The sequence below is a fragment of the Hippoglossus hippoglossus genome, chromosome 10 (genome assembly GCF_009819705.1).
Source record: "Hippoglossus hippoglossus isolate fHipHip1 chromosome 10, fHipHip1.pri, whole genome shotgun sequence".
Classification (NCBI taxonomy): Eukaryota; Metazoa; Chordata; class Actinopteri; order Pleuronectiformes; family Pleuronectidae; genus Hippoglossus; species Hippoglossus hippoglossus.
In genome coordinates this window covers 26,423,392-26,450,430 of record NC_047160.1, presented here as the reverse complement: position 1 = coordinate 26,450,430, position 27,039 = coordinate 26,423,392, and the positions used below count along the sequence as shown (strand labels likewise).

Below are 27,039 nucleotides of genomic sequence, written 5' to 3'. Positions count from 1 at the left end.
CTGGCGTCTTTGCTCAGCGGCACTGCGGCAGGCTTACAGCCACTGCTGTTGCTGCAGAACAAACTCCGCAGGCTGCTGAAGCTGAACGCAGCATGAAGCTCTCCTCTCCGCTGACCTCTCAGGGTCAGCCCGAAAAAGCTCGGCCAAAAAACCATCCCCTTCCCACAATCCTCCTGGGCGAGCGGGAGGGGTGGAAACAGCGGGATGGAGAATAAGAGGAAGATGAAAGAGAGCAGAGGAGAAGCTGCTGGTTTCACCGCCTCATTACTTGGGTGTGTGTGTGTGTGTGTGTGTGTGTGTGTGTGTGTGTGTGTGTGTGTGTGTGAGTGACAGGTACTCAGCTTGTTACCCAGCATGCTGTGGGGGTTAGTGAGGTCAGAGGTTGTGGGTGGCAACTTCCTGTGCATTAGCAGGAGAAAAATAAAAAGGCCCTCATCAATCACCCAACACCTGGTCGCCGCAGGCAACGGTAACTAGGAGATAACCAGGACCACCTGCAACAGCGCAACGCCAGGAGCGCCACAGGGTCGACCTCCGACTCCCGGAGAGGAAGATTTTACTTTAGCTGGCTGAATTACAGTGAAACTCAGACGTCACCTCATCGCGCTGAGTCACTGCAGCAGCATCGGACGCTAGGAAGTGGGTCAAGTCCACGTACTGTACTCCTGAACGTCTTTGTCATTATGAAATCCAAGGTTTCAGGATCATTGACATTCATTCAGTCACAGCAGGACGCTGACTCAGACGCTTTCAGAGCTGCAGCGTCTCTGGTCTCTGTGAAACCACCGCTCCTCATTCTCATGTTTCACTTTTTCTTGTCTTCTATTTCTCATGTTTCCTGCTTTTATCACACAACCTCTATTCCCTGCAGGATTACATGCAGAGTATCAATTGTGTGTTCATTGTGTTTTGATGCTGCAATTAAAATCTCTGGGAATCCGAAGCAGTGATGATTTACTTGGTGTTCACTTCACTTTTTGATCTGAAATTTGCATCTGTTTTCTGAATAATGCGTCGGCCTGTAGAAAGTGGCTCCGCCAACGATAACACAAAGAAGAAATAACGTTGAAATAATTTAACATGCTTAACGCTTATAGGCATCAAAAGCACAGCTTGTACAGCAGATACTGTGTTGCTGTCAAAGACATATTGGATTTTCTGTTTTTCTTTCCTCTAGTGTTATATATATTTTTTCCGTAAGCGGTAAAGCGAGCGTCTCTCCGGCGCACTGAAGCTCCTGAAACTGCTCATCAGTCGCCGGGGGTGATACCTCTACATTATCATAATGTCATTTGGATTATAAACAGCTAGCAGCTAATCTGACCTGCCCCCGAGCAAAGCCAGGGGCTGCGTTCAGCCTGAACAAAACGTATATTTCAGCATAAACAGTGGTGTGTTGAACACCGTTGTGAAACGCAAATGTTACAACTTCTTTCTTCGCCGCCTTGTTAATCTCCACCAAACGAGAGCGACCTTGCAGCCTGTTGACACCATTTTAAACCCATTAAACATGTCTGAGGTGAACGTGCTCCCGGTAAATGAGAGGCCAAAGAGTTTGAGACAGAGGCTGAAGAGAGGAGCTGCAGCGAAGGACAGTCTGAGGAACGTGATGTTTTCTGAACATTGGAGCATGAAAACATTTTACAGTCATAATATGAGCAGAACGTGTTTCCTTTTTGTATAAAGCAGACGTAAAAACCACAGCATCTCTTCTCCTGTGAACTCTCAGTTGCTCAAGTGCTGAATTTGTAGAAGAAGTTGATTTTAAAGTCGAGCATTGCTGTTCTGTTCTGAGTGAAATATGATTTTCTGTGCTTGGAAAAAAAAAAGGGTTTGTACAGCCGGACAACAAGAGGCTGAAGACTCATCATTTATTTGTGACAGCTTCACACACACACACACACACACACACACACTCATGCACAATCACACACAAGCCGCTCGATCAACAACATCCACGGTTCAATCATTCAATCAGATCTCTGCTCAGACACACCAGCTCTGACCTGCTGCTCATTGTGAGTGTGTGGGTTGGAAACAAGATTATCGACCAACAACTGTAACACACACACACACACACACACACACACACACACACACACACACACACACACACACACACACACACACACACACACACACACACACACACACACACACACACACACACACACACACACACACACACTTCCCTCCCCTCCATTAGTCTGTCGATGATGTGCTATCTCCTCATCCAAACGCCCACACACACACACACTCATCACGGATGGATAACTGTTCCAGGCCAATCAATATTCAGATTCCCCTCGAGCCTCCCAAACACGTGTCGCTCATGCAGTGTGTGAGTCCTGTGTGTGTGTGTGTCTGTGTGTGTGTGTTATATGTGTGTGTGTGAGTGATGTGTGCTAAGTAACCCAGAAACTCGGGTCCAGAGTGTTTGTCCTGGTTTACATGTTAACCCAGTTGTTCCTCGGTGATCACAGATCAATAGCAGCAGCAGGTTGCAGGTTCGATTCCACTGGTAACACAAATAATTTTTTTAAAAACTGTTCTTCAGCCGCCATTTTGAAATCACTACTGTTATTTAGAGCTTCTGGTTGAATTTTTTCAAAAGTAATAGTTAAGTCTGTAACTACAGATTATTTTTAGTTTTAATGAACCTGCCATCTACTCCAATTGATCAGTTGTTTTGTTATATAAAATGTAAGAGAATAGATTCTGTGCTGAAAGGCATCATGGGAAACATATGGAATCACACACACACTCACTCACACACAACACACACACAAACTACAAATCAACACACAAAATCATAACTGCCTGTCACTCCCCCAGTATTTCCAAAGTTTTCGGGTCAAATCAATAATTAAATCGATTAATTACCGAGTTTCCCTCTGGAACTTCGTGCTCAGCCACACAGATTGTGATGGATTTCAACTTGTGATCAATAAAGTTAGTGGATCACGGCGTCAACAGCACAAACATGTGGCATTTGCTTTTGTTTTTCACTGAAGTTTAACATTGTATTTTTTATAAAATATGTTTTTGTTGTTTGAGTTTGTTGCTGTTAATTCATAAAGTGTAATAACTGATCTTAAAGATTAAACTTTGACATGTGTTCAACTTATGGTCTTGTGTGTTTGTCCGTTGTTTCCCTTTGTTTGTAGTTTGGTAACAGGTGGTAACTAGTTGGTTGCTATGGCGTTAGTAAGTGGTTGCTATGGTGTTCTGGGTATTTCCAGGTGGTTATTAGGTAATAACCCCCGGAAAGGACATCTCTAAAGGTTTATTGGCCTGTTCTTATTTTATTTTTCCTGTTAAATGTTAAATTATATTTTTTTGTACATCGTATTTTTCACCATAAAGGTTCAAATGCCATTTCAAAATCTCAAAACCATCTCCACACTTGCAAGTCTCCCGAGGAAACGCTGAGTGTTTATATTTTCTTGGCCTGGAAGTCTAATTGAAATAAGTAAAGTCTAAAAATACTGCAGTGATCTTATAAAATATTCACCATGTTATGTAGTTGTTAACTTTTTTCCAGTTTACCTCTAAAACCCCTGAATCCAGAGGAAAAAAACACAACGTCTGACCTCGGCACGAAAAAAACTTAATTATCATATAACATCGTCCAAAAAACATCCAGACTGTGCGGCTGAGCTACAGTTTTACGACTTCATGACCCGTGCTCTCAGCCACGCGGACTGTCCTTCCTCCAGGCAAATATTAGCATTGTAAATGTGAGTGGTCACCGGGCAGAGCAGTAACTCTTCACCGGAGCGCCGGCCGAGCTGCTGATGACGTAGAAGACAGAAAGAGGAAAAAGGACAGAAAAGAGGTGACGCCAAGGAAACAGGAAGCTCACAGCGGCATGATGTAACACACACACACGCACACACACACACGCACACACACAGAGACACACACGCACACACACAGAGACACACACAGACACACACACACACACTCCCATCAGACTCGACAAATCGATGGTGGCGTTTGCTCAAAGTGCGACCGAGTTTACTCAGAGTGACACTGATCAATCCTCAGTTTACTCTGGAGTTTAGAAGTTCTAGCAGAGGAGTGATTATCAAAGAGGACGAGAAGGAAACACTTTAAACATTAGAACGTGATACATCCTAATAAACCCGTTTAAGATTAATTCTCATTCCTCATATTTGTATGTAAATAAAATCTATGTATAGAAACCACACTGGTTGGCGGATGCACACAACAGCACTGTGGCTACTTTCCTCTTCAGCTTGTTCAGTTTCATCCGCAGCTGTTTTGAATTCAAATCCAGAACTTCCCAAACTTTTCATGTCCGACCTTCCACATTCGACTTGTTTTAAATGGAAGAGCCAGATATTTTCTAACACACTTGTTAATCATTTGCACAAGCAGACTTTCATGTTCTTCACAAGCTGCACAGGTGCTTTTACTGCGAGGCACATAACGTTTTCTATGGGGGAAAAAAATGAGGAAATTAGTTTCTGCTAATTCTCATCTTTCTGAACGTCGCAGTACAACACAATGAGCAGCCTCTGCTGACAGAAACAATGACCGCTCATCCACACACAACACCAGGGCTGCATCCCAAATATTTTATCAGTAGTCGGGCACACGTTGGTCCTGTCAGCGTCGCTTTCAGACAACATGAACTGTGGTCGCCTGATTTGGGGCCACCACTTAAACATTTCACTCCTGAAACGCTGTCCGACTCACAATGGACGTTTTTAGGGGGGGGGGGGGGGGTGAGCCTTCTAGTTCTATCTTCATCTCGTCAAAAACTGGTGCCTACATTACCCACAATGCCAAAAAGCTCATTAGCAGTTTCAGCTAACATTGGGGTGTCGCAGCTAATGTAGCGTCAGGTGTTTGTTTTTTAATTTGCAGTCTTTAAAACATAGACTGTAAATAAAGATGGACGACATGACGGCTCCCAAAAGTGAAGCCAAAGCATCTCGATCGCCCCCTGGTGACTGGCTGCAGAATACGTCATAAGTCCCGCCTCCTCCATGAGGGCATATGGGACACGGACCAAACTAGAAAATAATAAAAAAAGAATGCGTTAAATAAATAAATCATCGCTTTAGGACGTTCTCAAGTGCTTCTGATGCTTCTGAAGTTTGGTGTTCATTCGTTATTTGATGAAGCTTTAAAAATACGGACTTAGACATAATGATTGACAGCTGACTCGTGATTGGTCAAGTGTGTGTATCGACGCTCTATCCCACGATCACTACTGCAAAGACTCGTTAAGGCAGAACTCGTATCTGGGGTATTTTGGATTCATTTCTCGATAGTGTTTGGAGGTGGAGACGCGCCGTCCATCTTTATTTGCCGTCTGTATGTTGGACTCAAGCTCCATCACATTAAACCGTCTTCACACGGCTCACTTGATGACAAAGTTTTACATAACTTTTTGAATTAGTTCTGACTGGGTTGGTTGTTTTTGCCAAACTCACACAAAACAGATATAAAACTTTGATAACATACAAAAACAGCGAGTGGTGCACGATGTCGCAGCATTTAGAAATTCATGTTTTATAAATTACAGACACAACAGTACGGCTGCCAGTACGAGATCAAACCAGAACCACAGCCAGAGAAGATTTTTCACATTCCAGACTTTCCTGAGACTTTCTCATTTGAAAAAGCTCCAGTGTGCCTCGGATCAACAACATCGCACCTCATCGACAGGCTGGAGGTCGAAGGTCACGGGTCACAGCCTTCAGACAAAAGACGAACAAACATTCCTGAAACCCTGAGAGCGACGATGACGACGGGGGAGAGGAAGAGCCGAGGACCGAGTGTGTCGCCCTGAAACCAGAGCTCATTTAAAGTTAATCAGGCACGCTGCTAACTTCTAACTTATTTAAATCTGCTGTTCCTCTCCCTCTTCAGGCTTCCTCTCTTCACTGAGCGCAGCGAGCAGAGTGATGCAACAACAGCTACATCACCGATACCTCCATGACACCGACAGCACAACGCACACACAGCTGCCCCGAGTACCCAGCAGCCATTTGTGACATTTCAAGAATTACACGAGCCAAAGAAACCTGACGACAACAGCCTGACTGCAGAGATTTCAACAGAGAAGTTTGACTTATCGTCCATATCGTTGTTTAGAAATATAGCAAAAACTTGTGTTTTGATCAGTTTCATCAAATAAACACTTTACGCACTAGTCAACAAATCGGTGTCTTTGTAAAATCTCAATAAATAATGCAGGAACTCAATTAAATTCAGTATTACAGAATCAATAAGACATAAAGGCAAAGAGATTGATTAACTCTGCCAATGAGCTCATGTTTTATCAGCCTTTGTTTGATTTCCATGGAAGTTGGTGGAAGGCCAGATGTGGAAGAAACCATTAAATGTTGGAGTTGATCCAGAAGAGTGGGCAGATTGTTTTTTTGTTTCTTTACTTTACTTTTTACTCTTTACTTTTCTTTAACATAACAAGATAAGAGCACCAGCCTTGGGGGAGGTGCCTGTCCAGTATTGACTTAAAGATTATTCTCATGTCACAAGCAAATGTGATGTAAGTGGACTAAGGTTTAATAACCTGAGTTCACTGCACCATTCATGAGAATATCAAAACTTTTAAAATAAACTTTTCATTTGATTTCTTAAGTCATGATCTCTTATCTCCATAATTCTAGGCCATTTCATTCAAAGGGTGCTTATATGTAAAGATATTAAAAACTTAATTAAGGTATATTATCACGCAATAAAAATTCAAAAGGGGTCAAGGCAAAGTGCAGAGGTCAAAGGTCAAACCAAGGAAGCATCTTCATGACCTCAAACTGAAGTTAGGAGCCGTCAGTAAAATACAGCAGCAGCGAGTCAGGATTCAGATGATGACAAGAAATAATGAGATGACTACGCTCTGTACACTTCACCTCTAATGCAAACACACAAGACACAAGACACAACACACAACACACACACACACACACACACACACACACACACACACACATGACCCACTCACCCGCCTGAGTGGCAGTGGAGGCAGTTAAATGTTTCTCTGAGGCGTTTAGGGACTTTCTGCCTCTTCCAGCTGTCAGAACCAAAACTGAATGATGGACGATGATTGGCTGTGGCTGCCAAGCGTGCATGTGTACACACACACACGCGCACGCACGCACTCACACACGCGCACGCACGCACGCACACACACACACACACACACACACTTTCCTGGAGCTGCTGGTGAAATATTCAGTGCTGCACTCACTAAAGGCAGCTCATCTGCCTCAAGACATTTACACCTCATTTTGCCAATTTAGTGTGGCATCCCTCCTCTAGCTCTACACACACACAGACACACACACACACACACAGCGTAGAGTAAAGCTAACTAATTCTAGCCTCAGTGTACTTCTACACTAAACCCACTCAGTAGTTCTCTGAGGCGGCACTCATAGCAAAGCTAATCGCAAAGCTGAAATACACACAGTCTCTATCACAGACACACACACACACACACACACACGCTACTGAACTGCTAACTGAACACAACACATGCTAACAAAGCTATTAAACTGCTAACAAAACACTTTACCTGCTAACCAACCAAATTAACTGCTAACTAAAAAGATTCCCTGCTAACCGAACAACTGAAATGCTAACCGAGGACATGACTGCAAAACCAGCTATTTGGGTGTTAGCTTAACACATTCCCTGCTAACCGAACAACTGAAATGCTAATGAAGGACATGACAAACTATCACATTACCTGCTAACCAACCAACCAAACAAACTGCTAACAAAACACATTACCTGCTAACCGAGCTGCTAAACTGCTAACTGAAACCAACACATGTTAACCAAGATACTAAACTGCTAACAAAACACGTTACCTGCTAACTGAGCTGCTAACTGAACACAACACATGTTAACCAAGATACTAAACTGCTAACAAAACACGTTACCTGCTAGCCGAGCTGCTAACTGAACACAACACATGTTAACCAAGATACTAAACTGCTAACAAAACACATTACCTGCTAACCGAGCTGCTAAACTGCTAACTGAAACCAACACATGTTAACCAAGATACTAAACTGCTAACAAAACACGTTACCTGCTAACCACCCAACCAAATAAACTGCTAACAAAACACATTACCTGCTAACCGAGCTGCTAAACTGCTAACTGAACACATTACCTGCTAACCGAGCTGCTAAACTGCTAACTGAACACATTACCTGCTAACCGAGCTGCTAAACTGCTAACTGAACACAACACAAGTTAACCAAGATACTAAACTGCTAACAAAACACGTTACCTGCTAACTGCACAACAAACTAACCTGCTAACTAATATACAGGCTGACCAACATGTTCCCTAACCTGCTAACTACCCACCATGAAGTGTCACCAGGTTGAACTCACCTGTGAAGCAGCACCAGGGCTGTTAGCTAACAGTCCACAGAGTTCTCCACAGAGTTCTCCACAGAACCCAGAGAACCCAGAGAACCTGTCACTAACTCAGTTACCAGGGGGCGGGTCAAGTGGGACCTTGAGATGAAAGTTTGTTGGGAACTGACCAGAATAATTAGGACCCGCCTCCTGGGGCTATACGGGTCAGATGCTTGCTCACTGATTGGCCAGCCTGAATTCAAGGTGCACCTGCAGCCAATGAGAGAGCGTTTCACCTGAGCTCATCATTGTTTATACATATATATATATGTGTTATTTTTTTTATTTTTGTCATTAAACAACACAGGAATTAATATATGAAGAGGAAACAAACAGGAAGTCAAATGAAAAACAACAACGATATGATGGATGAAATGAAAGATGCTTTATTTTCTGCTTGTTACAGCTCTTTGTTTCTGTTTGACTGTTACGTTACTTTTGTAAAACTAAAATGTAAATTAAAAAAAATGTAATTATCAATCTGATAATTATTATTAAACCAACACACGTGCGTAGCTGTGCGCTTGACAGGGCCCCGCATGATTAAAGAGACACTTAACCTTTATGACCAGTTTCATAACGTTGATATAAACTGGGACACAGTGTGACAGACGTGGGAGTGAAGAGGCCAAAGACCAGGACTAATGAAAGATGATCTTGGGAACGCAGGAAATTCAACCGACCCTGGGAAATCAAAGTCATCGGGTGTCACGGCCTATGCTGCCTCCATTTTAATTATAATGTTTCTTCCATATCTGTCTCCTGCAAGTCGCCCATTGTTGTAGCTCCAAAAGCCAAACAGTGATTAAACCCTATTTTGACAAAACCCATTATAATGTAAAACTGAAATCTGCATATGTCCTTCGATTCACCTTAAATTTGACTTTTAATGTGATTGTTTTATTTTTGCATTTTAAAAAATCAGCGTAAAGAGCAAAGTCACACGGGAAATAAATCTCCACTTCCTTCCAGATACTCGAGTGTTTGTTTTTCTTTCAAACTTCAGTCGTCTGTGAACGTGTTAATCAATCAGTCCTTTCAGGGAGTTTAACAGCAAGAGGAGTAAGTAAGACTCATAGTTCAGTCTTTAAAATGGTTGACATGTTCATCACAGGATCCCAAACACCACTGTCTTCAAATGTCTCATCTTGTCTGAACAACTCTCCAGAACCTCGAGAAGTTTTCACTTCACGATGACATGAGCAGGAACTCGTCTCATCGGAGAAGCTGTGACCAGAGATTTTGGCCTTTCGCCTCGATACAGGACTAAAAATGTGGGGAGAACCTGTTTCATTGACTGAGCACAAACAGGATTTTGTGATTTCAGGCAGACAAACGAACACGCTGTGCCGATCAGCAGTCGGTCCGCACGGCGGATCCGTCAGACCAAACTACCCAGCAGCCCCTGCAGCAGCACGCTGACTCTCCATGTGTTTATTTATTAGTTTGCTGGGAATGCTCCATTGGCTGCTCGGCCACCCGCGACATCACATAAGGAGCCGGCGGGCGCACCGAACGGGCACCGGGACGGAGGACACGGGGAAGGAGATGAGTCCGGAGAGGTTCCCACACACACACACACACACACACACACACACACACACACACACACAGTGTTGTCACAGAAACACACGGCTTCACAGCATGACCCCAGGCTGTATGCAAAGTGTAATGCAAACACTGGTAATGTGTGTGTCTCTGTTTGCGTCGCTCCTGCCTGCCTGAACATGTATCGACTCCCAAAAGAAAGAAAGGCTCCTTTCTGCCCGACCCCGCCTCGCTATCACGCCGTCAGCGTTACCGTGACGACGCTGACAGGCGGCAGAGAGCGACAGTTTAAGTGGTGTTTGAGTTTTCCAGCTCGGCTTCCAGGTGTGTCGTCAGTCCATTCATCTCTCTGTTGTCACCTATTGTGTATTCTCCATCATATTATCTGTTTTCAGTGTAGTGACAGCAGGTGAGGCCACAAAAGAACACACACACACACACACACACACACACACACACACACACACACACACACTCGGAGTCTTGAAACCTTCAAATCTTATTAACAAACCTTCAGAGCGACAGTTGTGGATTAAAAATGGATCAGGATTCAGCAGCTGCTCGGCCTCTTTTCTGCTCTGATCATTCTGGAAGCAGATTTCATTGAGATCCGTGTGTTTGTGTGTTTGTGTGTTTGTGTGTTTGTGCGTTTGTGTGTTTGTGTGTTTGCTGTGGACTTTCTCTGACGCCACCGGGGACTTTTAAAACAGAATTACTGAACCACATGATGGAACCGTTTGGAAAACCGCTGAGCGAACTTCTCCCGGGGAAAAAACAAGTTTGTGTTCGTATTTTCAATTTTCACAAAATTACTGCTGAATATCTTTTATGTAACCTAATGAAATGCTTTAATTTTGTACAAATATTATGAAATTTCTACTTTTTGAAGGTTTCTTATGACATTAGGGCTGAAACAAATCAATATTGCCTAATAAATTTACTAAACTGCTAGTTAGCTGCTAACTGAAGACACCCTTGTTGTTTGAAAAGTGTTTAAACTGCTCAGTTTAAGATATTAAAATGTATTTTTCATGTCCATGACTCAAAATTAAACATATTATCTTCATATATTATTTTAAAAAAGGTTGAAATTGGTGAAATTTGAAATATTTTTCCTTCAAAAGAAATAATTTTCTGTCGATGAGCGTTAGACAGTGTTTTCACTCAACTCAAGCATTTGAGTTCACATGACCATTCAGGTAAACTGGTCATGTGATGTAAACAGGAAGCAGATTGTCTCCTCTGCAGTTGGTTGCAGAGAATATGAATGAGGAAAAGGTGAAAAATAAGAGATTTTATTTATGCTTTACGTTCACGGCTGGTGGTCGGGTCACGTGACTGATGAGAACCAATCAGGAAGAGAACGTGGACCTTTGCGTCTGCTCGTCCAGACTAAAACTCAACTTTTTAAAAACTTCAATCAATCAAACAGGAAGAAATAGTCTGTGTGTGTCAGGAACTACTTCCAGAGGCGGATTAATCCACATTCAGAGCTGTAGTGAGGATTTGGATCAGCAGCGCAGTGCGTGTGGAACTGAGTCAAAATAACCAGCAGCATGTGAGTTCATGGTGATGCACATGTGACGCAGTGGAACAGCGGGTCCAGCGAGGACCACAGCTCCACGGCTCCATCGCTGTGTAATTGTGGGTCGTCCACTTATTGACATATTTTCTCAATTCATTTCCATCATTTTCTTTCAAACCAACAATTAACGTAATGAATAAGAGCGCAGTGAGGACATCCTCCTGTTGGTTTAACTCTCAGATCGATTGTGATTATCGGAGACACTGGAGATGTTGTTTGTTGGTGTTTTCAGCCGCTCGGAGCTGTCGGAGTGCGTCAGAGCAGATAAACTGTCCGCTGGCGTCTTTGGAAAAAACCAACATGAAGAAGCAGAGCCGTGCTCGTTTGGGTTCTGACAAGCGGCTGAAGAGCGAAGATGAGCGCTGCTGTCCGACAAACGCCGACGCAGAACAGATTTGTTATTTTCTGTTTCTAAGCTTCTGCAGCGGCTTTAACAGGATTCACACAAACCTTCAGGGAAATTTTCATCCCCGGGAAGAAAATAATTTCCAAAAGGAAGGGAAGCGAAAGAAAAAAGGAAGAAATACTTGCAGATGTGAAACGTCTGACCTCAATCCTCTAATTTAACCTCAGGAGATTAGGACAAACCACTAATCCAAACAGAGAGAGGGAGAGAGAGAGAGAGAGAGAGAGAGAGGAGGGCTGGGGGGTCAGAGTCCTGATTTCTGATGTATTATCATGTATTTTAGTCTTATTTGTATTAAAGTATATTGTTCTCAATGATCAAATCTCTTGTTTGTACCAATAAAACAGATTGAAGTGAAATTAAAATAAAGAAAAGATGAAATGAAAGATGACAAGTTGAGGTCAGCCAGAGGATTAGAGCGTAAGAGGGAGGGAGAAACAGCTGCTCACACACACACTCACTCACACACGCACTCACTCACTCACACACACAGACACACACACTCACTCACACACACAGACACACACACACACACACACACACACACAGACACGCACAGTGCTGCATTTGAGAACTGGACTGAAGCCTCCTTAAATCCCTGAACGAAGATCTGAACTCACTGATGCTTCACATCAAACATTTATAGAAATAAAAAATGTGAAATAAATGCACTGATTCAAAGGGTGAGAAAAAGTCCTGTGTCACTCATGATGATGATGATGATGATGATGATGATGATGATGATGATGATGTATGTGACACAAAGTTTAACACCTTTGACCAAGTCGTTCTCAGTGGTTCAACAAGTACTTCGATATTCAACTAAAAGTCCTCAATTTAAACTTTTACCCAACTAAAAGTAGAAAAGTACCAGAGTACTACTAATACTTATTGTGCAAAATGAATATTTCATAATAATAAAACAATCCATCTATTATCTAATCCATGTTTATACCTCATTCACATCTACGGTCAATTTAGAGTTTCCAATTAACCTAAAGCCCATTAAACAAGGCTGAACCAGGAATCAAACCACGAACCCTCTTGCTGTGAGATGGCCGTGCCACATCAATGTACATTTGATTATAATTTCATATTCACAGTTAAAATAAAGTTATATTATTTTAAAAACTGTGTTGGAAAAGTTAACAGTCGAGACAAGACCCAAAAACTATCCGCTGAGGAGCTGCTGAGCAGAACCCTGGACGATGAGGAGCCGGAGACGCTGAGGAGAGTTGAACGGGAGGATGAGGAATGTGGAGGAGATAAACGCAGCGAGGCGATGAGAGAGCGAGATACAGAGAGAGAGGAGGTGACGAGTGTTTCCCATCCAAACAGACACGGAGGGAAAACGCCTCGTAAAGAACGACACCCTCCTCTTATCTCCTCTCCACAGTCTGAGCACAGGAAGCAGAGGTGGTTCAAGGTGAAGAACGAGGCGGCCATACTAAATACAAACCAGACAGACAGAGGGAAGGAGACGAGAGGAAGAAGAGGAGAGGAAGAGGGGAGAAGGAAGGAGAAGATATGAGGCGAGAAGAAAGGCAGGAAGAGTAAAGAAAGGAAGGAAGGAAAAGAAAAAGTACAAGAAGGAAGGAAGTAGAGGAAGGAAACAGGACAGAAGGAAAGGAGGAGGAGGAAGTGAAGCAAAAAGTAAAGAAAGAGAAGAAATGATGCAAATGAAGGATGTGAGGAAGGAGAGAAGACAGCCCCCCCCCCCCACACACTCACTCTATAAAACCTGAGCTCAGCTGACCGCTACGTCATTTTCTGCCTCAGCGCTGAAGCAGTTAACACACACACACACACACACACACACGCACACGCACACACACACACACACACACACACACACACACAGAGACAAACGCACGCACTTCTGCCAGTCATAAAATCCCTGGACCCTGCAGGGCAGAGCGTGACGAGGGCAGAGGGCGTCCCAGTCTCTGTGTGTGTGTGTCTTTTACTGTGTGTAATGGTGTGTATTAGTGTGTGTTGGTGTGTGTTGGTGTGTGTTGTGTGTGTTGTGTGTGTTGGGGAGACAGAGACATATAAAGTAGCAGAGGGGTAAAGCAGTGTTTATAGTCTGCAGTGTGAAATCCTGCTGCACGAGCGGAGGAGTTGGACGATGAAGATGATAAAGACGAGGAAGAGGAAGATAAAGGTGACGAGGATTACGAAGATAAAGACGAGCATCACTGTGTGTGAGAAGGTGGTTGTCGTAAAGAGGAGCGATGAGAGATGAAAATGATTCATGCGGCTAAAAGAATCATAAATCATAAATTTATGAACGACAAAATTATTCAAGCTCAAGGTCCACTGACGAGCTTTCTGTGCGTCAGAGTCTTCCTCACTGGAACGAGGAAGGCTGAGAACGGCTGAGCATGAGGGATTGTGGGCACCGAGAGTGATGAAGATGAACGCGAGGAAGGTGGAGGACAGAAGGATGATAGAATGATTATAAAATGAGGACGATGGAGGTGAGGATGGAGAAGAGGATGAAGATGCAGATCACATCCTCATCTTCAGAAACGGACCCGAGCCGACACCACGGCGCCGATCTGACACCTCGCTGTTAGCACAACGTAGCACAACGAGCTAACATGAGCAGCGGCCCGCACCAAACAGGAAGTGGAAAACGAGGCAGCGGGTCACAGCCTCTGATCAACGATCAATAATTGCCCAAGACGACGTTATAATCAAACATGGAGGAAAAAGAAGACGCTGCTGGTGATTATGTTTTATTCTCTGATGGATGGAGCCGTGTTTCTCCCTCGCTCTCCGGTAGCTGTCACTTCCCTCGCCGTCACCTGTCAGTCAGGAGGCAGACGGAGGCGGTTGCCACGGCGAATGCCAGTAACTGTACACTTGGCAGAAGGTCCTGGAGTTGTCGTGTCGGTGTCTCCGGAGACTCGCTGCTGACAGTCCTGACTGTCACTTAGCATCTGCTGCAAATTACTGCACTCTGTTCCTGAAAACACTACAACTGCTAAAGCCACCTCTGCTACCGGCGGTGATAGTAGTACTACTGATACTGGAATACTCACAAATACTACTGCTTCTACTTCAACTACTGCTTTACTGCTACTGGCAGGATGTTCTTCTTCTATTGTTTCTCTACTTCCTGTGATTGGTCCCAAAGAAACGAACAGAACCATGGTCCAGTTTGACCCAGAGCACCTCCTCTGGAATAAACCTACATTTTTCATCTTCATATTATGACAATAATCAGGATCAGATTGTAACAGGAACCAGAATCTGAACCAGATTTCAGATTTCCTCTATTTCACCGAACACGAGACTCAGTGTCACTGTGAGCGAATTAACGTCGGCAGCATCTGGACTGATGATAACAATGTGTGTGTGTGTGTGTGTTCTTGCAGACAGAGTTCAGCACAGAGCAGCTGTACAGCATCTGACCTCTGACCCTGCCTACAGGTAAGTGTGTGTGTGTGTGTGTGTGTGTGTGGTGAAGGGCAGCGACCTACTCCTCTCGTGAGTCATACCACCTGCTACCCAGCCTGTTTCAAACACACACACACACACACACACACACACGCAGGTAACATACTGTACATGGTGACATTTAGAGCGTGTGTAAAGTGTGTGTGTTTTATTCTTCCCTTTATCCCTCCTCCTCCTCCTCCTCATTTTTTCCTCTTCACCAAACCCTCACTCCTCCTCCTCCTCCTCCTCCCTGCGCCTGCATTTACTGTCGCCTGTTTCCTACTTCTTAGTGTGTGTGTGTGTGTGTGTGTGTGTGTGTGTGTGTGTGTGTGTGAAGCCTCAGGCAGGATTCCGTTCCACTTCGCTTGTGTTGTTGGAACAGGTGGCAAGACAACACACACACACACATGCATGCATGCACAACCAAAATTACGTTTCTTGTGTTTTTGATTTTTGGCTCCACATAAAACACACACACACACACACACACACACACACAATCCTTGTATTGAGTCGTCTCAGTGGCTCAAACACAATCACAGCCCTGAGGGGGCGACCGAGATAGACAGAGATGGAGAGAGAGGCTGAGTTCCTTCCACGGTTCTCAAGGTTCTCGATAGATCGGCTGAAATAAACTGCTTGGTCTGAATGAAAGAGGAGATTTCATGATATGTTAAACGCATGTTTTGTTCTCGTCCTCTTCTTCATCTCTGTTTTACACACAATCCTGTAGACGTTCGTTCTTAGGTTTTAGCTTCTTTACATTTTTATATTAGAAAAGTGTTGTTTTTCTTTCTGAATGAAAACAACCTCAGTGACATTCAGACGAGTTTATAGACGCATGAAAACAACAATAATTATGATCATTTAAATTTTACATTTAGAGAAGTTGACTCTGGCTCATCCATGACAGCAGTTTGTCTGTTTCCTGTTTTTATTTTCCACAGAAAACAAAGATGGTGGTTCTACTCTGAGCCACAGATCCTCCACTGAGACAGTTCCAGGAACCAGTAGCTCATCTCGAACCAGTAGCTCATCTCGAACCAGTAGCTCATCTCGAACCAGTAGCTCATCTCGAACCAGTAGCTCATCTCGAACCAGTAGCTCATCTCAAACCAGTTCTCTGTGATTCTTCAGCCAAAGAACTTGATCCAAGGTTTGTTGAAACCACAATCTTTTTTTAAAACAGCGAGTGCAACACATCGACTCAGAGAAACAACACAAGTTGTCAGAAGGAGTTGAACCGGCGCTCGCACTCGGTTCACGTTGGAGGACAAGAGGCGGTTCTTCAAAGTGGCTTCGTTTGGACGCCACCTGAACGCCACGTGGCCGAGCACGCTCAGTGAGAACACGTCTGACTCTGGTCATACAGAACGTTCACATGTTCAACAGACAGAAACACGCGTGTGACTCCAGTTCACTTGGTCTGAGGTGTTTTTCACATTTCAACTGGATGTAAGTACCTGTCTGACAAGCCCCGCCCCCAGTACCTATACAAACACACACACACACACACAGAGGATTACGTTCTGCTGACTGATGTCCACGTTTAGGAATGTGTGTGTTCTAGGAAAACTAATGTGGGCCTCTGTGTGTGTGTGTCTGTGTGTGTGTGTGTGTGTGTCTGTGTGTGTTGGTGTGTGTGTGTGAGTGTGCTCTACAAAGGCCCCTTTGTGACGAGGTACCCCCCCCACCCCCTCCCCCACGACCTTCACCACTGCAGATACTGAGACATATCTCCATCTCTTATCATACCTGTTGTAACCTGTGAACACACACTCACACACACTTACGTCTATTTTCTTTGCTTTAAGTTACTTTGACATCATCTTGTTCGACAGTAGACGACTAACACCACACAAAAGCAACACACTCCATGTAACACAATCACATCTGGGCCTTTAAAAGCAGGAGAAAGTGAAAATGTTGACAACCCGACAGAAACACAAAGATCTGCTGATGATCTCCTGCTTTAGTACATAACCCTTGTGAGGAAATCACCAGACCAAGCTAAGTTAAATTTCTCTCTTTATCTTTATTCATGTTCAAGTCTAGTGGAGAAAATGTCTTTTTAACGTCAGAGAGAAGATGGAGAGTCCACAGCCGAGCTCGTGGCTCAGTGCGGCTGAACTGAGGCTAAACGCCAACATCTGCATGTTTAAACACTGAACGACATGTTAATGTTTGATAATTAGCACCAGCATCATTTGATAATTAGCACTAAACGCAAAGTGCAGCTGAGGTCGATGGGAACGACGTTAATTTTGCTGTTATTTGGTCGTAAAATCCCAAATATCGGAGGAAATTACATTTTTGACGAAACAGTGGCGCTGCATGAAAAGTCTGGATCGAGGTTTCATCAGAAGAACGAGTGTGTTCATATAAAGACGGATTGTGATGGTCGACCATCTGTTGTCCTGGAAACATCATGTTGAGTGTGTGTTGGCAAAAAATAGATTTCTGAGATTATTTGGAGCGAGTCGACAAATTATTTAGTTTTTTTCTTACTTACTTCTTATCCACAACTTTAAAGTCAGAACGATGTTGGTAGAACAACTGTGTGTGAAACTCATTCAATTAATTAATTAAGTCTGGTCAATAACATCGTCTCCTAACATTAACCAAAGATTCAGGATTCCACGACTCTTTGGTTCATCGGTCGATCCTGAAATTAAATATGAGACTTAATCCCAGATCTAAAGAACATTGCAGGATATTATCCAGCCGTTGTTGATGCAGTGTGAAGTTACATGTTTGTAGCTTTGCTTTGACCTAATTGTTGAATTCTCCGTAGCTGCTGCGACCGCGTGTCAGAGTCTTTCCTCAGGCAAAGGAAAAGGATTATTCGGGGTCGACCAGACTTTCACGAATCAAGATGCAGGGGAAGTTCTTGAGTTCACAGAAAAGTTCTCACCAGCGACACACGAAGCTTCACAACAGACATCTTGACTAACAGAGGAACTCAGAGCTGCTTCCCAGCGTCCTGACCTCGTTCACAGTGGAAAAACCTGAGAGGGAAACTTCAAACGAGGGAATTTCCATCTTGAATGCAGCTGTTTTTAAAAATAGCAGATTCAGTTTAAAGATCAGGTCTTTATTTAAAATCTGACTGCAGCTGCAGTAACAGAGGGCTGTCGTCACCGACGTGTCTCACTGACGACTACGTCTTTCAGCCGCTGAAGTTCAAATGCTGCAGTTTCCTGGGGGGAGCAGAAGCCACTTGTTGGCTAACGGACGCCATGACAGTTTGTTTCCCTGGCGACGAGGAGCAGAGAGCGACAGGAAGTTGTGCGTCTGTCAAACTGCAGGTGAACGTGCTATTGATTCAAATCACCTGTTGTAAATCAGTGATCATGTAATGAACTGAAACGGTTGCTGAGCAAAGCGATGAGAGTTTAATGTGAACATTAACACGTCCAGTGAAATGGAACAACTCTCCTGGGAGCTGTTACTGCGCCTTCAGGGCAGGTTTTATAAACCTGGATAAACCTGATAAAAAAACTGTGAATTCATTATAAACTATTACAAGTCAACAAGTTTCTTCTGATGTGTTCAACGTCGTCAACGCACCAGAAAACTGGATCAGTTCTCTGAACGATGTTGGAGTTCTGTCGTCGTAGAAGTTACCGACATGGAGCAGAAATAATTTAATACTGTGGTAAGATACTTTACTTATTGAACTTTGAAGTACTTAAAACTTTACTTTACAATATATTTATTCCAACAATTATTTATTTAACAGTATTAACAGTAATTTATTACACTTTTGAAACTTTAGAATAACAATACATTTATTAACTTTAACTTTATTCACTGACTTCATAAAAAAAAATTGAAAAACAGTATTTTATTTAACTTTATAACTTAATTATGTTACTTTATTTAAAATTAAAAAAAGTTTTTTTAAAGGTACAATACTTTATTTTACTATATTTATCTTCGTCATGTCACAGTGGTTAACATCTTGTTGTAGTGACTTGCAGTATTTAGTTGTAGATGCAGCTCTGATGAGAAGAACCCTGAGGAGCTCGTCTGGGTGAAGAGCCTCCGATGTGGTGACAGAAGAATATTCACCACCTGCTGCAGGTGTTTACACTTCCTTCCCAAACCTCGTCCGTCAACATCACCGTCGATGTCGGCTCGCGTCCAAGAATCTGACCTTAAAACTCTTTAAATGGACATTAACGTCCAAAATGTCTTTAACGACGAGACTAAGACTGAAAGTGACCTTTATCGGATTGTTTACATGGAAATATGAAAATCAGCCTGTTTCAATCCACAGAAAGAGAGACAGTTTGTTAGAGAGAGAGAGAGAGACAGTCAAATCAGGGCTGACACACACACACACACACACACACACACACACACACACACACTTCTTCATTTAAAGGGCAGAGCTCTCCATAGAAGGAGGGATTGTGCTGGATTGTTGGGGGGGGGGGGAGAAGGGGAAGGGTTGGTCAGTGCTATGAGTCAGCGTGCACACACACACACACACACACACACAGACACACACACACACACACAGGTCTTTGTGTTACCATAGAGACAGCGGAGTTGGTCCACGTAAAAGCACAAAGTGCGTTACCGGACTGTTAATGTGGAGTCCAGACAGGGCGGGGGGGCAGGCTGTGACCTCATTGACCTTTGACCTCTTCAGCCTTGCCTGCTAATAACTGCTCCAGAGTGATATTTAACCTTTGACCCCGGCAGGTTCAGCACCTGCTCTGTGTCGTGATCTCACTGCAGGTTCAAAGTCCACGTCTGTGTCTGTGTGTGTGTGTGTGTGTGTGTGTGTCTGTGTGTGTCTGTGTGTGCACAGGCCACATGCCAACAGGTAGGCAGCGCTGTGGATTTAAAGTGACCGACTCAGACAGAGCAGGTGATGCGTTCACTGGTCCCGTCTCCGGCTGCTCTCACTGCGTCACCACTGAAAAGCTGCAGAAACTGATTCACTGTAAGAATTCCTCTTTCTGGTCCATTTCAATGTTGAATGAAAAGCGCACGTTGATTCAAATGAGTTTATAAATGACTCAGTCGTGCCGAGCCGGTCGGAGACGTTGATTCACTCTCATCCATCAACAGATGCACGTAAATCATTCGCTGTGTAAAGTCACATGTTTGATCCAGGGAACATTCATGTAGATTTCTTTGTGACACTGAGCTTCACATGATCTGTAAATAATTGAAGTCGGTGTCTGTTTTTAAATAATAAATAATTTACCTTTGTTTTTACCAACGTGTGAGGATGATGGCTTCTTTCATTGATTATTGATTTTAATGTGTAATGATGTTGTGTTTTAATGTTTCTAACTTCTTCTTTAAACTGTAAGTGAAGTGTCTGAGTATCACGAGAAGCGCTCTAAAAATAAAAATGCATTATTATTATCATTGAGTGTGAGTCTGAGTCACGTTTGCTTTGACTCATCTGTTCTGATTTAAATTCAAACTTAGCCACTGGTTAAAGTACAACTGCACCTTTATTGACTCACTAAACACACAGCAGCCGTCCGGTCCCCCCCCCCCCCCGGCCCCCCCGAGGGCCACGGCACAATAACTGCTGCAGGTTCAGTCATTTGATAAAAAATAATTCTGTTCTGCCCTCTTCTGTATCGATCTCTCCAAAGCATTTGTGATCGTAAAATTCCCCCCCCCCCATCGAGATGAGGTCACGCTCGAGTGGTTCCACTCTCAGACGGTCGTCGCTGATGGCGTCTGGACGTCAGTAATACTTTGCCCACAGGCGTCGGCCCCGTGTCTGTTGTGGTTTTACATAAATGACATAATCGATACGTCAGTGTTTGTTTCTTTGCTGATGATACTGTTCTTTATGCCTCAGGCTCCGCTTGTCTTCAGTCCGACTTTAATGACTTTCAATTATCACCTTTTAATCGCAGACGAGTTCTAAGACTGAAAACACGGTTCTGTGAACTCTGCTGCAACAAATGTCTTTTTTCACAAGCTTTAATCAGGGTGTGTTAAAAGAGTAGACCTCTATTTTATTTTATTTATTGCGGAATCAATATCTTTGTAACTTTCCTTTTAAATATCTATATTTTTATGTTTTGTGTCTTGATTGTTTTAGTTTTCTTTTAAACTGGTTCCTTTGGTTGTAAAACTTGAGTCCACTTTCGTGTCTTTGACCATGAAGCTGTTCTGTATCGTCACGCCCCCGCCCCCCCCCCCCCAACAGCATTTACACATTTAAAACTGTCGTCCTCACGTCTCCTCATTTCAGTCAATACAACACGATCCAGTGTGATCGTCCTCTGTGCTCGAGAACTGGTTTTACTTACCGTGAAACGATCAAATGAAATGAATTACAATCTGCCCTCAAACTACTGAGTCTTAAATAAATTATAAACTTTATTATCTCATGATTCTTTTGAGCGTTTTCCACGATTCCTTGTTTCTCAGTCTCCTGTGTTGTGATTGTGTCGTCTTTGATTTGTTGACTGTCTTTTTGTGACTGGTCTCATTTGCAGAAAAAGATCTTGATGAAATAAAAGCAACTAAACATATTCATGCAGTAAACGTGCACCACGTACATTTTCTCTCCACGCGTGAGGGATGGAAATGAAAATGAAACACTGTGACTATGCCACTGTTACCACCACCCACCTCCACCACCCAGTGAAAGCACAGAGCGCCACTTTAACATTTAAGCAACATGTTTATTGAAATAAATTCTGCTTTAAGCTGTATAAAACAAACAGAAAACAAAACACTGTACAATTACCTCCCCCGGAGAGGGGAGAACATGGATAAGCATGTGCGTGATGGAGCAGAGTTGATATGAGGCCAAGGGGCTTTTAAATCCGACTCGAGTGAAGTGTGACGCCTGCGGGTTTAAGTGTTAAAGGCTGAACATTAACCCAGCAGGGCCGTTAGCAAGCTGCTAACACCAGCAGGAACTCTGCAGAACCAACCGAACAGGGAAGCACAGCCGGAACGGCAGCTTCATGTGAACTGTATGATAATGATGGGAATGAATACGCAGGTGTGTGTGTGTGTGTGTGTGTGAGTCTTTGGTTCAGGTATTCACATGAATGCAGGTTTTAAATATGCAGGAGAACAATGAAATGTCCTTGTTAATAAGCACACACACACAACACACAATAATGTTGCAACATAAACAGCAGATGAAAAAAGCACAAACAAAATAAAGTCTTTGACATCACATATATGTACAGATCCAACATGGCTATCAAACCATAACGTGATTGTCTCCATGGATTTCACAGTGCACATGACAGTTTCATTTCACAGCCTCGAGTCCATCAACGTGCAGCCACAGAAAAGAGCCGACGTGGCGTGAAAGCTTGTCACGATCACGCAGTTAATGGCCCCCATCTCCAACACCCCCCCCCCCCCTTTTTGTACATTAAATAGAATAGAACAAGGCACTCTGGGTAAAAAGGCAGGCGCCTGGAAAATTACCTGCCATTAATCTGTGCAAACAATTGACTTTTCAGCCCCGGTGATTGGGAACACGGCAAAATGAAGTCGTATTTCAGCCGAACTGACAGGAGGAGCAGAGGTTAAGAAATGGTTGTGTTTAGTCTTAGTGTACCTTTTCCTTCATAGTGTTTTTTTTACACCTTCTCATTCCCTTTCTTTATTTCTCTCTTCGCCACTTGGCTCCCTGGCTGAGCTGAAATTACCTTAAATTGTTCTGAACTGGATGGAAACACTCTAAAGTGCCGCTCAGCCGGTCGAGTTCCTGGGCAAACAAAGCCAAGAAACAATAAAACGGGTACAAAAAAAAAAAACTCAGGAATTCCCAGTCGCTCTTTGTCACACTTCAACGAGCTGATCAGGCCATAAAGAGGCTTTAGACTTTGAGCCAGCTCTCCGGGAAGAAAAAAAAAAAAAAAAACGGAAAAGAAAAACACATTCAGACTTAATGAGGTTGTCAGTGTGAACCTTTCAACGGCTGTACAGAGAAACTCCAGATTCAAAACATTTGTGACTCATAAAAAAAGGAGAAACTCGGAAGCTACTTCATTTAACCCACCGTGAAAAGGTGAACACAAATAAAACATGAACAGGTGAAAGCAAAGACAAATAAAACAAAGGATGAACATATGGAAGCTAAGGATAGACCCGTATATGGGATTCACCATATCAGCAGTTTATCTTTTTATCTCTTTATCTTTACAAAGAAAATATAACATCATGTGATGTAATAAACCAGGAAGTCTTCATTTAAACACATTAGACATCACCCTCGTGTTCTGGATCAGTTCACGTAGGAGGCTCTGGTTTCCAAATTCCACTCAAATAGCAGCTGATAAATATTGTTAAGCCCATATTCGGTCTATTCTTCATGGTGTGAATACTGTGGTGAAAACCAAAATCTGAACAGAAAAGAAATGGTGAACAAAAACAAAACCAAAATAATAAAAAGGGGAAATGACAGTTTGGAGGTGGGTGCTGTGCAGGGGAATCAGTGCAACTTTGGTGGAAGAATATTGGCAGTGCCAAATAAGTCCCAGCATGACTACCACACCCGGTTGGTCCAATAGATGTCCCTGTTGTACATTGAACTGTTGGCGTAGTCTCCTACCTGTTTGCTGCTGTATTTGGGCGGGTTGGCCTTGTAGCTGTAATCCGAATATTGGTCGGAGCCTGTGGAGTTGTTGTCCCCTGTTCCCACAAAGGTGTTGGTGGCAGGGAGGTCCTGAACCGCCTGGTGCTTCTTGGAGGCGGAAGGCGACTGTGGCTGCAGTTGGATGGAGGGGAGGGGGGAATTGGAGCGATAGTGTCGCCCCAGATCGGGGCTTCCTGGTGGGTAGTTCAGGGGCAGGTGGATTCTGGGACTGTCGTTGACACTTTCGTTAATGAGATTGAACTTGAGGGCTTTCTGCAGGCTGGCCTCCTCATCCTCCTCCAGGGGCTTGGCAGGTTTTGGAGCTTTACCCTTTTTGCTCTTTTTCCCTTTGCCATTTTTGGGTCCCTGCTTTGGAGCGTACAGGTCCTTGCTCTCCTTCTTGCCGGCCTGATAGCCGCTCTTGGTGTCCTTCTGCAGCCGGTGTCTAATAACCACCACGGCTACAATGACCATGATCACACCAGCGATACCTGCCAGGCTGCCATACAAGATGTTGCTGCGCTGAGCAAGGGCGTAGTTGGGATCCCCAGCGATGTCCCTGTCCAGAGGGGTGTAGAGGCTGTGTCCGACCAGCGCCTCGATGACAGAAACATTGGACTTGGTGTCGTTGACAAACACGTGGACCAGGGCAGTGGTGTGGCGTGGAGGTTTGCCTTTGTCACTGACCCGTACGACAAGTCGGTGCAGTCCATTGTGCTTTCCAGTGAATTCCTGCGCCAGTGTGATCTCCCCGCTGCTGGGCGAGATGTCGAACAGGTCAAACGGGTTGCCGCCTGTGATGGTGTAGACCAGCTCAGCATTGGGTCCAGAGTCAATATCCTCAGCCTCTACCACCTCCACACGGGTCTCTGGCTGAGTGACAGGTGTCAAGTAAGTGTAGGAGGAGTTGGCCGGTTTGGTGACATAGGGGGCGTTATCGTTCTCATCCAGGACATTGATGGTCACACCTACGTAAGAAGATCGAGGAGGGTCACCTGAATCCACGGCTCTCAGACGGAAGGTGTAGGTGCTCTCCTTCTCACGGTCAAAGGAGATGCTGGACAGGATGGTTCCGGTGCCATTCTGGATGACAAACTTCCCATTGTCCGGTTCCACAAACAGCCTTACTCTGGCGTTTTCACCTTTATCAGCATCAGTGACGGTCACCACGCCAACGGGGTTGAGCGGAGCCATGTTCTCAATGACAGAGAAGCTGTAGCCGCTCAGCATAAATTTGGGGTCATTGTCGTTGCGGTCCAGGACATTCACCACCACTGTAGCAGTGCCAGTTTTGCTTGGAACCCCCTTGTCTGCGGCTGCCACGCGGAACTCGTAGCGCTCCGTATCCTCCCGATCCAACAGGTTCTTCACACGCAGCTCCCCTGTGTTGGAGTCAATCTCAAAGAGCCTGGTGGCCGAGTGCTCGATGATGCTATAGGCCAGTTCTGCGTTGGTGCCACTGTCTGCATCCGTTGCCACGACATCCAGAACTTTATCACCCGGCTGATTTCCCTCCGCAAAGTCCACCTCGAGCATCGCAGGGGAAAAGTTTGGCGCGTTGTCGTTCACGTCAGTGACCTGGACTTTGAGGGAGTTGGTGCTGGACAGGGCTGGGTTCCCAGAATCCACAGCGACAATTTCAATTCTGTATTCCTTTACACGCTCATAATCCAGCGGGGTAGTTGTCTGCAGGAAATACTTCCTCTTCCGATCGTTGGCTGACTCACTTGCAGGTTGGAGCTGGAATGGGACGTCACCGGCAACTACAGAAGTAACCACAGCATTTTCCCCCTCGTCACGGTCGGACACCTGGACCAACGCCACCGCGGTCCCGATGGGCATGTCCTCAGAGATGTTCGCCACACCATCTTGATGCGTCACCAAGCCAATGCCACGGATCTCGATCGCTGGTGCGTTGTCATTGTGATCCCTGACGTTGATGGTCACCAGGACCTTGGAGTTCTTGGAGTTGGGCCCACGATCTTTCGCGACCACAAAGAACTTGAGGAAACTCTCTTCCTCGCGGTCCACTTGGCCTTTGACGTATATGATTCCAGTGGAGCGGTCGATGCGCAGAAGCCTCTGAACGGTCTCCGACGCCTGATGAAGGCTGTAGTCGATCTCTCCGTTGATGCCAGTGTCTCCATCATTGGCTCTGACCTACAGGGGCGAGAAGAGAGGGTTACTTTAAACCATTGTCCGGGTTCCTCTGAGAAATCATCACAACTAACATACGTTCATGGGCCAGTTTCACACGTGAATCATACTTTTAAAACTTTAAGTCTTATTTGACCGATTCCTGTCAATTCAAAGTCATAATTGATGTTTTAGAAGCAGCCTGAACATCCTCGGTTAAATCTGTTTCACTATTTATTCTCTCAGAGTCAAAATCATAACTAAAGCAGCCCCACACAACCCTTTGCATGTTCTCTGTCATGTGTGAAACATAACAGACGATCGAAGCTGAGTGCAAACACCCACACAGCAACATGTAACGGCCATGCAGCGGCTCACTGGCAGCGGCTCACTGGCAGCGGCTCACTGGCAGCCGCTCACTGGCAGCCGCTCACTGGCAGCCGCTCACTGGCAGCGGCTCACTGGCAGCCGCTCACTGGCAGCCGCTCACTGGCAGCGGCTCACTGGCATCTGCCGGGCAGACGAGTGATTGTTAATGTTCCTCCCGTTATGAGGAAGGCTCCTCGGGGCCCATTAGGACACCGCAGAGGACAGAGCGGCATCGGCCACGGTCCGGCTTCACACGCCCACACCCAAAGTAAATGGAGGTAATTAGTCAATTAGGTGGTACGAGCAGTCAGCACAATGTCACTTAGGATGTGCTCATTAAGACGCCTTTCTATCTACACATCTAATACTTTTTAATTGCGTTCATTCAACGCCTCGGCTGCTGTGAAGAAATGTAGGTCGGCGTGTAGTTTCAAATGAACTAGTTGTTGAACAGCTGATTTTAAATGTCCCAGGTGCTGCTGGTTCAGCTTTTCCTTCACCTGGGACTCCCAGTAATGTGATG

At 44.4% G+C, this 27,039-nt stretch overlaps 1 protein-coding gene across 5 annotated transcripts in view; it reads right to left on the bottom strand.

The window, feature by feature from the left end:
* The window catches only part of LOC117768925 (protocadherin-1-like), a 158,392-nt gene that overhangs the window by 114,259 nt on the left and 17,094 nt on the right, over positions 1 to 27,039 (bottom strand). For all 5 annotated transcript variants that reach the window (XM_034597416.1, XM_034597420.1, XM_034597419.1 and 2 more), the window contains exon 3: positions 23,988 to 26,171. In XM_034597416.1, the coding sequence (XP_034453307.1) occupies positions 23,988 to 26,171 (2,184 nt within the window). The remainder of the gene's footprint in view (positions 1 to 23,987; positions 26,172 to 27,039) is intronic.